Genomic DNA, 15,152 nt, shown 5'->3' on the forward strand with positions numbered 1-15,152 from the left:
ACACCCATCCATAGACAGACCTGGCCAGAGCTGGTAGAAAAGGATGATTTATATACAATTTCATGGGGATAAGGGCTTTGTACAGAGTTGGGTAAGTGGGGCCGGTGCTGGATTCTGGCGTTGCCTCCATCCTGGGGAGGGAATGAGAGGGGCCCAAGGAAGGGACCGGCCTCTAGCCAACTTCCTCTGTGTCCAGGCTATGCATCCTCTGGCTGGTGACTCCCCTCTGTGTGCCTCAGTATCCTCCCCTGTAAAATGGGATGATAGATGTCTGTCTCACTGGGTTGTTTAAGGATCCGCTGAGAGAGGAGAGGGAAAGTAGCTTAGCTTGGGGCGGGCCACAGACTCATTCCCAAAACAACTCCATTCCCAGCAAACGCTTACTATGTGCTAGGGCATTGCTGTCCAAGAGAACGTGGCCATGATAGAAATGTTCTCTATATTTGCCCGGGCGCGGTGGCTCATGTCTATAATCCCAGCACTTTGGGAGGCTGAGGCTGGTGGATCACCTTAGGTTGGGAGTTTGAGACCAGCCTGACCAACAGGGAGAAACCCCATCTCTACTAAAAATACAAAATTAGGGCCAGGCACAGTGGCTCACGCCTGTAATTCCAGCACTTTAGGAGGTCGAGGCGGGCGGATCACCTGAGGTTGGGAGTTTGAGACCAGCCTAGCTAACATGGAGAAACCGTTTCTACTAAAACTACAAAATTAGCTGAGGCAGGAGAATTGCTTGAACCCGGGAGGCGGAGGTTGCAGTGAGTCGAGGTTGCACCATTGCACTCCAGCCTTGGCAATAAAAGCGAAAGTCTGTCTCAAAAGAAAAAAACAAAAACAAAAACAAAATTTGCTAGGCATGGTGGTACACGTCTGTAATCCCAGCTACTTGGAGTGCCATTGCACTCCAGCCTGGGCGACAAGAGCGAAACTCCCATCTCAAAAAAAGAAAAAGAAAAAAAAGAAAAAGAAACGTTCTCTATTTTTGCTCTTTAATACGGGAGTAACAAGCCACCTGTGAATACTGAACACTTGAGATGGGGCCGGTGCACTACTCAGAAGGCTGAGGCAGGAGGATCACTTGAGTCCAGGAGTTTGAGGCTGGACTTAAACTTCTTTTGAGACAGTCTTGCCCTGTCTCAGGCTGGAATGCAGTGGCATGATCTCAGCTCACTGCAGCCTCTGCCTCCCGGGTTCAAGCCATTCTTCCTGCCTCAGCCTCCTGAGTTAGCTGGGATTACTGGTGCATGCCCCCATGCCCAGCTAATTTTTATATTTTTAGTAGAGACGGGGTTTCACCATGTTGCCCAAGCTGGTCTTGAACTCTTAGGCTCAAGCGATCTACCAAGGAGTTACAGGTGTGAGCCACCATGCTGGGTGAGATACAATAAAATTAATATCAGGTGTTGGTTGGGCAGGGCGGCTCATGGCTGTAATCCCATCACTTTGGGAGGTCAAGGCGGGCAGATCACGAGGTCAGGAGTTTGAGATCAGCCTGGCCAATATGGTGAAACGCCATCTCTACTAAAAATACAAAAATTAGCCAGGCGTGGTGGTGTGTGCCTGTAATCCCAGCTACTCAGGAGGCTGAGGCAGGAGAATCGCTTGAACCCGGGAGGCAGAGGTTGCAGTGAGCCAAGATCGTGCCATTGCACTCCAGCCTGGGCAATAGAGTGAGACTCGGTCTCAAAAACAACAACAACAACAAAAGAAACCCCGTCTCTACTAAAAATACACTAAGTTAGTTGGGCGTGGTGGCAGGCGCTTGTAATCTCAGCTACTCCAGAGGCTGAGGCAGGAGAATCGCTTGAACCTGGGAGGTGGAGGTTGCCGTGAGTCAAGATAGCACCACTGCACTCCAGCCTGGGTGACAAGAGCAAAAGTCTGTCTCACAAAAAAAAAAAAAAAAAAAAAAAATTATAATAAAAAATAAATTTAAGACAGGAAACAGATTGGACAGGGACTAGGTTGGGAGGAAAAACTGCTCAATGTATTACCTTTTCTTAAAAAAAAAAAAAAAAGGCTGGGCGTGGTGGCTCACGCCTATAATCCCAGCACTTTGGGAGGCTGAGGCGGGCAGATCACGAGGTCAAGAGATCGAGACAATCCTGGCAAACATAGTGAAACCCTACCTCTACTAAAAATACAAAAATTAGCTGGGTGTGGTGGCACGTGCCTGTAGTCCAAGCTACTGGGGAGGCTGAGGCAGGAGAATCACTTGAACCCGGGAGGCGGAGGTTGCAGTGAGCCGAGATCGTGCCACTGCACTCCACCCTGGGCGACAGAGCAATTTAGATACTGGTCCTTGATCTTTTTTTTTTTTTTTTTTTTTTTGAGACAGAGTCTCCCTCTCTTGCCCAGGCTGGAGTGCACTAATTATTTTTGTTGTTGTTGGATAGATACCGGTCTTAGCAATCATGATGATTCCCAGAGATAGCAACTGAGATTCTAAACTCTTCTGTGTGGTTTTTTTGTTTTTGAGACAGGGTCTTGCTCTCTCACCAAGGCTGGAGTGCAGTGGCACAATCATGGCTCACTGCAGCCTCGACCTCCTGGGCTCAAGCAGTCCTCCTACTTTGCCTCCTAAGTAGCTGGGACTACAGGCATGTGCCACCACACCCAGCTACTTTTTAAAATTTTTTGTAGAGATGGGGTTTCGCCATGTGGCCCAGGCTGGTTTAATGTATGTTTTGAACAACTTGACTATGTGAATCTACTTTTGGCAACTGTAAATTTCATGAAATTTAAATATAGATGAAGCATTTCTGATAAAAATTTATTGTCTGGGCTGGGCGCGGTGGCTCACACTTGTAATCCAGCACTTTGGGAGGCTGAGGCGGGCGGGTCACGAGGTCAGGGGATGGAGATCATCCTGGCCAACATGGTGAAACCCGGTCTCTACTAAAAGTACAAAAATTAGCTGGGTGTGGTGGCATAATCCCAGGTACTGGGGAGGCTGAGGCAGGAGAATCGCCTGAACCAGGGAGTCCGAGGTTGCAGTGAGCTGAGATCGCGCCACTGCACTCCAGCCTGGGTGACAGAGCGAGAATCCATCTCAAAAGGAAAAATAAATAAATAAATAAACTATACATTGGATGCTGAAGGCTTAGTATGACAAAAGAATGTAAAATATTCCAAAATGATGAATGATTCCAACTGATTAATGTCTCATTAATCATTGAGAAATACTGATTACATGTTGAAATAACAACATTTTGGATATACTGCATAAAATAAAGTTACCTGCTTCTTTTTCCTTTTTTAAAAACTGTGACCCTGGGCGCGGTGGCTCACGCCTGTAATCCCAGCACTTTGGGAGGCTGAGGCAGGTGGATCATGAGGTCAGGAGTTCGAGACCAGCCTGACCAACATGGTGAAACCTTGTCTCTACTAAAAACACAAAAAATTAGCTGGGCACGATGGCGGGTGCCTGTAATCCCAGCTACTCGGTAGACTGAAGCAGGAGAATCGCTTGAACCCGGGAGGTGGAGGTTGCAGTGAGCTGAGATCACGCCACTGCACTCCAACCTGGCAACAGAGTGAGACTCCATCTCAGGAGAAAAAAAAAAAAAAATGTGGCTACTAGGAAAGTGAAAATCGCACAGGTGGCTCACATGCCATTTCCGCTGCATTGCTCTAAGAGCCTTGCCTGTGTCACTTCACTTCACCTCGTAACAACCCTATGGTGGAAGGACTATTATTAGAGCCTTTTGTACAGATCAGGAAACTGAGGCAGCAGAGTGAAGGGCACAGATGCTGGATCAAGACAACCTCGAGGCCGGGCGTGGTGGCTCATGCCTGTAATCCCAGCACTTTGGGAGGCTGAGGCGGGCGGATCAGCTAAGGTCAGGAGTTCGAGACCAGCCTGGCCAACATGGTGAAACCCCGTCTCTACTACAAATACAAAAATTAGCCGAGTGTGGTGGTGGGTACCTGTAATCCCAGCTACTCCAGAGGCTGAGGCAGGAGAATCGCTTGAACCTGGGAGGCGGGGGCTGCAGTGAGCCGAGATCATGCCACTGCACTACAGCCTGGGCGACAGAGCAAGACTCCATCTCAAAAAAAAAAAGACAACCTGAAGTCAAATCTTGGTTGTCACCCTTGAGTTGTGTGACTTTTGGCAAATTATTTACCTCTCTATGCCTTGGGATCATAATGGCACGAACTTCTCAAGGAAGTGAGTTCATTTGTGGAAAGCCCAGCATGGGCCAGGAACAGTGGCTCACACCTGTCATCCCAGCACTTTGGGAGGCTGAGGCGGGCGGATCAGCTGAGATCAGGAGTTTGAGACCAGCGTGGCCAACATGGCGAAACCCCATCTCTACTAAAAATACAAAAAATTAGCCAGGCATGGTGGCGGGCGCCTGTAATCCCAGCTACTTGGGAGGCTGAGGCAGGAGAATTGCTTGAACCTAGGAGGTGGAGGTTGCAGTGAGCCAAGATCCCGCCACTACACTCCAGCCTGGGTGACAGAGTGAGAGTCCACCTCAAAAAAAAAAAAATAAAGCAAGCAAGCAAGCCCCACATGAGGCCTGCATTACCAAGGCACTATATGTGTGAGCAATTACTACAAAATGTTAGATTTGAAATGTTAGGGGACCCGCTGGGGCCTCCCCTCCTTCTTCTCTCCCGGCCCACCTGCCTACCTGCCTGCACCCTCCACACCTGTTCCCAGCTCCTTTCCTCCCTCTCACACCTCCCATGGCTCCTTGCTGCCCCACGCTGGCCCAAGTTACTGGAACACCCTGATCTTTCTCATACCAAAGGGCTTCCAAAGGCAGTTCCCTCTTTCTGGAATGCCATTTCCTTCCTGTCCCAGGAGACTTGCAAACTCCCACATCCACAGATCTCCCCAGGGCCCCTTGCTCCTTCAGGTCCCCAGTGAGCTCCATGTCTTTCCCTAATCTGACTCGTCCCCCAGGTTCCCCCCTGTCCACCCCATCACTGGACCAGGGCTATCTGTGCCAACTCAAGCCTGTCAGGCCCCAGGCCGGTCCCTCCTGATCTCTGACCCCTGACTCTGCCCATCCACTCCACTCCATCCCATGGTCCCAGCCCTGGCTCAGTCATGGTCCTCACCCTGGGCCTTCCCACAGCCTCTGGCTTGGTCTCCAGTCTGTCTCCGTGGCCCCAGAGGGGTCTTTCTTTCCTTTTCTTTTTTTTTTTTTTTTGAGACGGAGTCTAGCTCTGTCACTCAGGCTGGAGTCCAGTGGCGCAATCTCGGCTCACTGCAACCTCTGCCTCCTGGGTTCAAGCAATTCTCCTTCCTCAGCCTCCTGAGTAGCTGGGATTACAGGCGCACACCACTACGCCCAGCTAATTTTTGTATTTTTAGTAGAGAATGGGTTTTGCCATGTTGGCCAGGCTGGTCTTGAACTCCTGACCTCAAGTGATCCACCCGCCTCGGCCTCCCAAAGTGCTGGGATTACAGGCGTGAGCCACCGCGCCTGGCCCCAGAGGGGTCTTTCTGCACCTAGAGCTGCCCCTGCCCCTCCACTGCTCACCACCCTTCCATGGCCTCCTAGTGACCCTCCCAACCTGCAGACACAAAGTCCAGGCCCCATAGCCCAGGAAGGACTCACCAGGATGAGGCCTTGGCCAGGTCAGTGCTCCACAAGCAGCAGGTCCTGGGGACTGGGGACGGGGGGCACCTGTGGGCCCCAAAGTGTCAGCCACAAGTGGGCCACCCTCTCGGCCCCCTCACCCCCTCTTCCCAGCCTGCTCACCTGCTCCCCAGGGCGAGGTGTCCTCCGCCGCGTCCTCTGCCAGTGCAGGCACCAGGCAGCGGCCAGCAGCAGGAGGCCCACGGGCAGCAGCAGTAGGAGGAGCAGAGGGGGCTGCGGGGCTGTCGGGGCTGTGGCCTCCAGGGGCCGGGGACTCCATGGGGGTGGCAGGGTTGAGGAGTCTGGGGAGAAAGAGGAGGCTGGGTGACCAAGGAGAAGGGCTGGGGTAAGGAAGGAAAGAGAGGCCTGGCTGCCACTGGCTGTGTGACCTTGGATGGGCTGCTTGGCCTCTCTGTGCCTCAGTTTGCTCATCTGTAAAACCAGGATAATCATTGTACCTACCTCATCAGATTGTCACAAATTAAATGAGTGAATAGCCTGAGCGCGGTGGCTCACGCCTGAAATCTTTGGGAGGCCAAGGTGGGTGGATCACTTGAGGTCAGGAGTTCAAGACCAGCCTGGCCAACATGGTGAAAGCCCATCTCTACTAAAAACACAAAAACTAGCCAGGCATGGTATGCGCATCTGTAATCCCAGGTACTCGGAAGGCTGAGGCAGAAGATTCGCTTGAACCCTGGAGATGGAGGTTGCAGTGAGCCAAGATTGCGCCACTGCACTCCAGCCTGGGCGACAGAGCAAGACTCCGACTTAGAAAAAAAAAAAAACAATAGGCTGGGCGCGGTGGCTCACACCTGTAATCCCAGCACTTTGGGAGGCCGAGGCGGGCAGATCACGAGGTCAGGAGATCGAGACCATCCTGGCTAACACGGTGAAACACCGTCTCTACTGAAAATACAAAAAAAAAAAATTAGCCGGGTGAGGTGGCAGGCGCCTGTAGTCCCAGCTGCTGGGGAGGCTGAGGCAAGAGAATGGCGTGAACCCAGGAGGCAGAGCTTGCAGTGAGCCAAGATGCAACACTGCACTTCAGCCTGGGGGACAGAGCGAGACTCCGTCTCAAAAAAAAAAAAAAAAAAAAAGGTAGGCTGGGCACTGTGGCTCAAGCCTGTAATCCCAGCACTTTGGGAGGCCAAGGCAGGCGGATCACAAGGTCAGGAGATCGAGACCATCCTGGTTTAACTCAGTAAAACCCCGTCTCTACTAAAAATACAAAAAATTAGCCGGGTGTGGTGGCGGGCGCCTGTGGTCCCAGCTACTCGGGAGGCTGAGGCAGGAGAATGGCGTGAACCCGAGAGGCGGAGCTTGCAGTGAGCCAAGATCGCGCCACTGCACTCCAGCCTGGGCGACAGCGCGAGACTCCGTCTCAAAAAAAAAAAAAAAAAAGTTGGTAAACTGAGCTCCAGAAAGAGGAATAAGCTTGCCCTTATCACAACCAATATGAGAAAGATGGGGTCTGGTATGCACTGTGCAGAGAGGAGGAGCGGCCGTGAGGACAGGAGGGAAAGGAGTGGGGGTGCCTGGAAGCCTTTACCGGGCTGACACTGCAGCTCCAGGCACCGGGAGAAGTTCTGGCGAGTGATCCAGGGCTTCAGCGCCACCAGCTGCTCGGAGGTCTCCTGCAGGAGGCGGGAGATGTTGGTCTGGACGAAGCGAAGACAGCTGGGGGGGGGCTGGGAGCAGGGGAGGGAGACGTCACCACCACGTCATCCCCCCACCGCCCCTCCGCAGGCCAAAGGCCCTTCCCTGCTGGTGATGCCCAGCAACAGGGCCCAGTGAGCTCTGGCTCTCAGAGTTTATTTATTTAATTAATTAATTTTTTTTTTTGAGATAGAGTCTCACTCTGTTGCCCAGGCTGGAGTGATGAAATGCAACCTCTGTCTCCCAGGTTCAAGTGATTCTCCTGCCTCAGCCTCCTCAGTGGTTGGGACTATAGGTGCCCACCACCATGCCCAGCTATTTTTTGTATTTTTAGTAGAGACGGGGTTTCTCCGTGTTGGCCAGGCTGGTCTCGAACTACTGACCTCAGGTGATCTGCCCACCTTGGCCTCTCAAAGTGCTGGGATTGTAGGCATGAGCCACTGTGCTTGGCCATATTTATTTATTTATTTATTTTTAAGACAGAGTCTCGCTCTGTCGCCCAGGCTGGAGTGCAGTGGCGCGATCTCGGCTCACTGCAAGCTCCGCCTCCTGGTTTCACGCCATTCACCTGCCTCAGCCTCCCAAGTAGCTGGGACTACAGGCGCCTGCCACCACGCCCGGCTAATTTTTTGTATTTTTAGTAGAGACGGAGTTTCATTGTGTTAGCCGGGATGGTCTTGATCTCCTGACCTCGTGATCCGCCCGCCTCGGCCTCCCAAAGTGTGGGATTACAGGCGTGAGCCACCGTGCCTAGCCTATTTATTTATTTATATTTTTTAGTAGAAACGGGGTTTCTCTATGTTGGCCAGGCTGGTCTTGAACTCCTGACCTCAGGTGATCCTCCCGCCTCAGCCTCCCAAAGTTATTTTATTATTTATTTATTTTTTGAGACAGAGTCTCGCTCTGTCACCCTGGCTGGAGTACAGTGGCACGATCTCGGCTCACTGCAACTTCTACCTCCCAGGTTTAAGGAATTCTGCCTCAGCCTCCTAAGTAGCTTGGACTACAGGCGCGCGCCACCATGCCCAGCTAATTTTTGTATTTTTAGTAGAGACCGGGTTTCACCACATTGGCCAGGGTGGTCTCAAACTCCTGACCTCGTGATCTGCCCGCCTTGGGCTCCCAAAGTGCTGGGATTACAGGCGTGAGCCACTGTGCCCAGCCTTTTATTTTATTTTTATTTTTATTTTTTTGGAGATGGAGTCTTGCTCTGTCGCCCAGGCTGGAGGGCAGTGGTGTGATCTCGGCTCACTGCAACCTCTGCCTCCTGGGTTCAAGCAATTCTCCTGCCTCAGTCTCCCGAGTAGCTGGGACTACAGGTGCCCACCACCATGCCTGGCTAATTTTGTTTCTGTATTTTAGTAGAGATGGTTTTCATCACGTTGCCCAGGCTGGTCTCGAACTCCTGAGCTCAGGCAGTCCACCCGCCTCAGCCTCCCAAAGTGCTGGGATTACAGTCGTGAGCCACCGCACACGGCCTATTTTATGTTTTGAGACAGGGTCTTGCTCTGTCGCTCAAGCTGGAGTGCAGTGGCCCAATCATAGCTCATCGCAGCCTCGACCTCCAGGGCTCAAGTGATCCTCCCACCTCAGCCTTCTGAGTAGCTGGGACCACAGGTGGGCACCACCATGCCTGGCTAATTTATTTTTATTTTTGTGCAGAGATGAGGTTTCACTGTGTTACTCGGGCTGGTCTTGAACTCCTGGGCTCAAATAATCCTCCCACCTTGGCCTCCGAAAGTGCTGGGATTACAGGTGTGAGCCACTGCACCCAGCCCTCAGAGAGAGGTTTTTGTTTGTTTGTTTTGTTTTTGAGACAGTTTCACTCTGTCTCCCAGGCTGGAGTGCAGTGGCGTGATCTCGGCTCACTGCAGCCTCTGGCTCCCGGGTTCAAGCGATTCCTGTGCCTCAGCCTCCTGAGCCACCATGCCCGGCTAATTTTTGTATTTTTAGTACAGCCGGGATTTCATCATGTTGACCAGGCTGGTCTCAAACTCCTGACCTCAAGTGATCCACCCACCTCAGCCTCCCAAAGTGCTAGGATTACAGGAGTGAGCCACCACGCCTGGCCTCCTCAGTTTAGAGACCCCTTCTCTCCCTGTTTTTTTTGGGGGGAAGAACCCCTCAGTGGCACCCTTCATCATGGCCTAGGAAACCGGGGCCCCAGAATGGGACCAGACTGCTCCCCATCACCGGTGCCTGGGGACGTGTTGTTCTGTAGGAACAGGGCTCTGCAGGGTGGCGCTTCTCGCTCTACCTTCGTTGGGTGGCTATGGTCCAAATCGCCAACAAGGCCTAGCGGAGCTTTACTTCTAATTCGTAGGAAGGCATCTCCCTCCCCTCACTTGTCCCCTAAGTTGAGGGCTGACCTGAAAGGCACATTTGGTGACAAAGTGTATCTCCGTGTTCACGCGCTCCAGCAAGCCTTGCATCTTGGACCCAGCGACAGTCTTGAGCCGCTCCATCCAGCGCTGTGCCAGGACCAGCCGCCAGAGGGCACCGCAGAGCTCCTCCTAGAGGGGAGAACCCACGGGTCTGAGGGAGGAGCTGGGCACGGGGCTGCTGGGTCTGAGGGAGGAGGGGCTGGGCCGGGGCTCCTCGGTCTGAGGGAGGAGGGGCTGAGGACTCTGATTCCTGGGTTTGGGGAGGGGAGGGCCTGGTTATCCACTCGCCTCGGTGGAGCATCTTGAGTCTGTGGTCCCCACCTCCATCCCAGGTCCCTCCCAACATGACTCACGTCCTGCAGGTTGGAGGCCACGGTGACCGGGTAATCTTGAAGCAGGTAGTCAGACTGCGGGAAAAAACAGGATCAGGCCTGGCTGAAAACAGCGAGAAACAGAACTGTGGGGACCCAGAGGTGGCAGCAGAGATCCAGAGAGAGAGGGACAAGACCAAGAGAGGGGGAACCCAGAAGAAGCTACAGAACCTTGCCCTTAAAAAGGGATGACACCCCTAAGCACAGTGGTTTGGGAGGCCAAGGTGGGAGGATCGCTTGAGCCCAGGAGTTCAAGATCACCCTGGGAAACACAGGAAGAGGGACCCCATCTCTACTTAAAAAAAAAAAAGGCGGGGGAAGGGGGATCACATGAGGGGGTCCGGGGCAGCGCCGCTCACCAGCTCACGGATTTTGACAGCGAAGTCGGAGGAGATGGGGCTGTGTTGGAAGGAGCAGTCCTGGGTCCCACTGAGTCCCGAGCTCAGCAGCAGCAGCAGGAGGAGATAGGTCTGCAGGGGAGGGGGTGCTGGGGGAGCCCTCCGCTGTTCCACACACAGCCCCCTCCTCCGGGCTTCCCACCTGTACTGTTCTGTCTTCCCCGCTCCTCCTTCCCTGGGTGTCCTTCTGCCTCTTCCACACTTTCTGGAGACATGGCCCCATCTCTGCCCGTCTTTCCCGGTTTCTCTCTGCCTCTGGTCCAATGCTGTCCACTTTGCATCCTCCTCTGCCCCACCCCTCTCTCTCCCCATCTCCCCCACTCTGCTGGTCTCTCTCCAACCCCCTCATCTTCAGGTCTGGTTTCCTCGCCCGGGTTCCTCCAGCTCTGTCCCTCCCTCTGCCTTCTACACCACTGTTGCCTGCTTCTCTCTTGATCTTGGTCCACGTCCTCTTCATTCGTTCTTGGCTCTGTCCACTTTCTGTCTCCTCTGTCCATCTCCCCCCTTTTCTGTCCATCTCCTCCTCCTCTGTCCATCTCCCCCCTCCTCTGTCTCTCTTCCTCTCCTCTGTCCATCTCCCCCTCCTGTCCATCTCCCCTCTCCTCTGTCCATACCCCCTCCTCTCCATCTTCCCTCCTGTCCATCTCCCCCTCCTCTGTCCATCTCCCCTCTCCTCTGTCCATACCCCCTCCTCTCCATCTTCCCTCCTGTCCATCTCCCCCTCCTCTGTCCATCTCCCCCCCCCTCTGTCCATCTCCCCTTCCTCTGTCCATCTTCCCTTTCTCTGTTCATCTCCCTCCTCCTGTCCACCTCCTTCCTCTTCATCTCCCTCTCCTCTGTTCATCTGCCCTGTCCTCTGTCCATCTCCCCCTCCTCTGTCCATCTCCCCCTCCTCTGTCCATCTCCCCCTCCTCTGTCCATCTCCCACTCCTCTCTATATCCCTCTCCTCTATCTCCCCCTCCTCTGTCCATCTCTCTACTCCTGTCCATCTGCCCATCCTCTGTCCATCTCCCCCTCCTCTCCTATCCATCTGCCCATCCTCTGTCCATCTCCTCTCCTATCCATCTCCCCTCACATCTGTCCATCTCCCCTCCTATTTCCTCGTCATCTGTCCATCTGTTCTCCCGTCCATCTCCCCTCATCTCTGCCCCATCCTGACATTGTGCCTCCCCTCTCCCGATCTTGTCCCTGGGGTTTACGCACTGTTGGGCTCCAGGCTGGCGCCAGCAATGTCATTTCGGCCGGGGGCCCCTCATGCCTCCTGTCGCCGGGTCTTGGAAGGGACAGAAGAACAAGTCTCGGACCCTCATGCCCCAGCCCCTGCCCCGCCCGCCCCTTTGCCTCCCCGCCCCTCCCGCGTCCCATTGATGTGGCTGAGTTTCCGCCCCTTCCTCCCCCAGGCTTCCTGCGTCTGCCCCAGTTACGGTGAAAACTCTTCATCTCCACTTCTAAGAACCTCGACGTCTGGTCCCCAGAACCCTCCCCAGGTTAGGGACCCGGGAACCCAGCCCCCCACCCTCTGCTCCCCCTGCCCCAGGAGTGGGGACCCTGGCTCCGCCCCTTGGGGACCTAGAGTCCAAGTCTCCTCACGCACCAGGCTTGCCCCAGCTGGGTGTGGAAGGGGCCAAGCCGGGTGACAGCCAGAGACCGAAAGTGAAAGGAAATTTTTGGGGGGAGACAGTCAAGGGGTGGAATCTGGGCCCAGGCGGAGCGCGCCCCCTGGTGGTGAGAGGCGGACGCTCACGCCGCAGATGGCGCGTTCCCCGGACGCCCGCATCGGGGGCTGCAGTGGGGCTGACTCCCTGGGTGGCACGCCCAGTGCATGGTGAGCTGGGGCTGGAACCCGGATCTGTCTCTGGGAACTCGGAGTTGCTGTGTCTTACCGTCCTCCGGGCCCCAACTTTGCCCCGCCAAGGCTTGGCACACAGGACTCAGGATGCATCTTGTCACATTGGGCCTGGCAGGTGTCGCCCTAGCACTAGCTTTATCACTGTGGGAGCTTGGCCAGCCCCTTGACCTCTCTAAGCCTCGGCTTCTCCAACTCCAAACTGAGGGGTGAGGTGGTACATGAGACAAAATAGAAGCTCTCTTCCACATCTGTGGATCTCTGAATCTCTGAAGCATTTTTTTTTTTAGATGGGGTCTCACTCTGTTGCCCAGGCTGGAGTGCAGTGGCACAATCTCGGCTCACTGCAACCTCCGCCTCCTGGGCTTAAGCAATTCTTGTGCCTCAGGTTCCCGAGTAGCTGGAATTACAGGTGCGTGCCACCATGCCCGGCTAATTTTTGTATTTTTAGTAGAGACGAGGTTTCACTATGTTGGCCAGGCTGATCTCGAATTCCTGACCTCAGGTGATCAGCCTGCCTCGGCCTCCCAAAATGCTGGGATTACAGGTGTGACCCATCACGCCCATCCTGAATCTCTTGCTCACCCATCTGATCCGTGGCAGACTGTCCTGAAACATCTGCTGCCCCCCCCTCCCTGCAGGAGGATTCGAGGTCCCATCCTGGGGAACTCGGACATGGCCACACTCACTTTGGCCAATCACATGAGGGTGGAGGTGACAGGTGTCACTTCTGAATGGAAGTCTAAGGGACCGGGGAGTGGAAGGTGGAGGATGCATGGAGAGAGCGCCTCTATCAGCCAAGTTTCCTGTGCCACTTGGAGGAGCACAGGGATCCTGCCAGCCCCGGATGAGCACAGGGAGTGTAAGCAACAAACTAACGTTGTGGTTGCGGCCCACGCAGATTCGGGGGTTGTGTGTTACTGCAGCAAAGCCTCGCCCGTCCTGGCCTTCACCATCCATTTCCCTTCCCTGATCCCTCTGCCTGCCTCACTTCCTGTTCAGCCTGGGTTAGCTGCCTTGTCGCACCGAATGGTCAGACCTTCCATCTGGCTAGGAAGATTTAAATGAAGCAGAGAGGCAGAGATACAAGCCCCAATAGCTCATGTGGCCCATGGACAAAGGACCTGCTCTAGCTCCTTCCTGACCAAGTCCTGGGGCCCCTCAATGTGTGTCCTGCCCTATCGCCCTATTGCCTCTAGGGAATCTCTGTAGCCTTCCAGAAGACTCCTCTCTCTCTCTCTTTTTTTTTTTGAGACTGAGTCTCGCTGTGTTGCCCAGGCTGGAGTGCAGTGGCACGATCTTGGCTCACTGCAGGCTCCCCCTCTGCCTCCCAGGTTCAAGCAATTCTCCTGCCTCCCAGATAGCTGGGATTTCAGGCACTGCCACCACGCCTGGCTAATTTTTATAATTTTAGTAGAGACGGGATTTCACCATGTTGCCCAGGCTGGTCTCAAACTTCTGACAAGTGATCCACCCACCTCGGCCTCCCAAAGTGCTGGGATTACAGGTGTGAACTGCCACACCTAGTCCGGAAAACTCTCATTTTTTTTTCTTTGAGATGGAGTCTTGCTCTGTTGCCCAGACTAGAGTGAAGTATGTGATCTCAACTCACTGCAACCTCTGCCTCCTGGGTTCGAGTGATTCTTCTGCCTCAGCCTCCTGAGTAATTGGGATTACAGGTGCCCGCCACCACACCCAGCTAATTTTTGTATTTTTAGTACAGACAGGGTTTCACTGTGTTGGCCAGGCTGCTCTCAAACTCCTGACCTCAGGTGATCCGCCTACTTCGGCCTCCCAAAGTGTTGGGATTACAGGCCTGAGTCACCGAGCCTGGCCTCTGAAAACTCCCTTTTATCCTAAACTAGTAAGAGTGGGTTTCTTACATCAAAAAGAATTCTACTTCAGGTGTAGTGGCTGATGCCTGTAGTCCCACACTTTGAAAGGCTGAGGCGAGAGGATTGCTTGAGGCCAGGAGTTCAAGACCAGCCTGGGCAACGTAGGTAGACTCTGCCTATTTAAAAAAAAAAAAAATTAGCCAGGCATGGTGGTGCGTGCCTGTGGTCCCAACTACTCAGGAGGCTGAGGTGGGAGGATTTTTTTTTTTTTTTTTTTTGAGACGGAGTCTCACTCTTTCGCCCAGGCTAGAGTGCAGTGGCTCGATCTCGGCTCACTGCAAGCTCCACCTCCCAGGTTCACGCCATTCTTCTGCCTCAGCCTCCCGAGTAGCTGGGACTACAGGCGCCTGCCACCGTGCCCAGCTAATTTTTTTGTATTTTTAGTAGAGACGGGGTTTCACCGTGTTAGCCAGGATGGTCTTGATCTCCTGACCTCATGATCCACCCTCCTCGGCCTCCCAAAGTGCTGGGATTACAGGCGTGAGCCACCGTGCCTGGCCGAGGTGGGAGGATTGAGCCCAGGAGGTTGAGGGTGGGTTCAGTAAGCTGTGACTGCACCACTGTATTACAGCCTGAAAAACAGAGCAAGATCCTTTATTTAAAAAATCAACAGTCATGTGCAGTGGCTTAAGTCTGTAATCCTAGCACTTTGGGGAGACCGAGACATGCGGACCGCTTGAGGTCAGGAGTTTGAAACCGGCCAGGCCAAGATGGTGAAACCCCGTCTGTACTAAAAATACAAAAAATTATCTGGGTGTGGTGCGCGCCTGTAATTCTAGCTACTCTGGAGGCTGAGGCAGGAGAATCGCTTGAACCTGGGAGGCAGAGGTTGCAGTGAGCCGAGATCACCCCGCTGCACTCCAGCCTGGCCGACAGAGAGACTCTGTCTCAAAAAAACAAAAAACAAACCAAGAAAACCCACCCACAACCAGAATCCTAAGGCAGTGGTGTGCTGAAGCGGCTCGTATTGGCTCATGGGAGCTGACCTGTTAACAATTCAG

General features: G+C 53.8%; 1 protein-coding gene across 15 annotated transcripts; it reads right to left on the reverse strand.

Moving 5' to 3' along the window:
• Positions 1 to 31: 31 nt before the first annotated feature.
• FLT3LG (fms related receptor tyrosine kinase 3 ligand) lies at positions 32 to 14,282 on the reverse strand. Of its 15 annotated transcripts, XR_010132023.1 has the most exons (10): positions 11,614 to 11,755; positions 10,371 to 10,481; positions 9,994 to 10,047; positions 9,626 to 9,769; positions 7,150 to 7,288; positions 5,724 to 5,902; positions 5,580 to 5,648; positions 4,131 to 4,321; positions 3,931 to 4,052; positions 32 to 248 (listed from the first exon to the last, which is right to left on the reverse strand). XR_010132023.1 is itself a non-coding variant. In XM_063701513.1 (9 exons), the coding sequence occupies exons 2-8, from the start codon at positions 11,644 to 11,646 to the stop codon at positions 5,601 to 5,603; spliced, it is 708 nt and encodes a 235-aa protein (XP_063557583.1). In that variant the 5' UTR covers positions 11,647 to 11,683; positions 12,005 to 14,256; the 3' UTR covers positions 32 to 248; positions 5,580 to 5,600. The 15 variants fall into 15 exon arrangements, 11 of the variants coding, with proteins under 11 accessions (XP_063557583.1, XP_063557584.1, XP_063557585.1 ...); XR_010132025.1 differs by lacking the exon at positions 7,150 to 7,288 and having other exon boundaries at positions 11,614 to 11,756; XR_010132024.1 differs by lacking the exon at positions 4,131 to 4,321.
• Between the last annotated feature and the right edge of the window lie 870 nt (positions 14,283 to 15,152).

This window comes from Gorilla gorilla, chromosome 20 (assembly GCF_029281585.2).
Source record: "Gorilla gorilla gorilla isolate KB3781 chromosome 20, NHGRI_mGorGor1-v2.1_pri, whole genome shotgun sequence".
Lineage (NCBI taxonomy): Eukaryota > Metazoa > Chordata > Mammalia > Primates > Hominidae > Gorilla > Gorilla gorilla.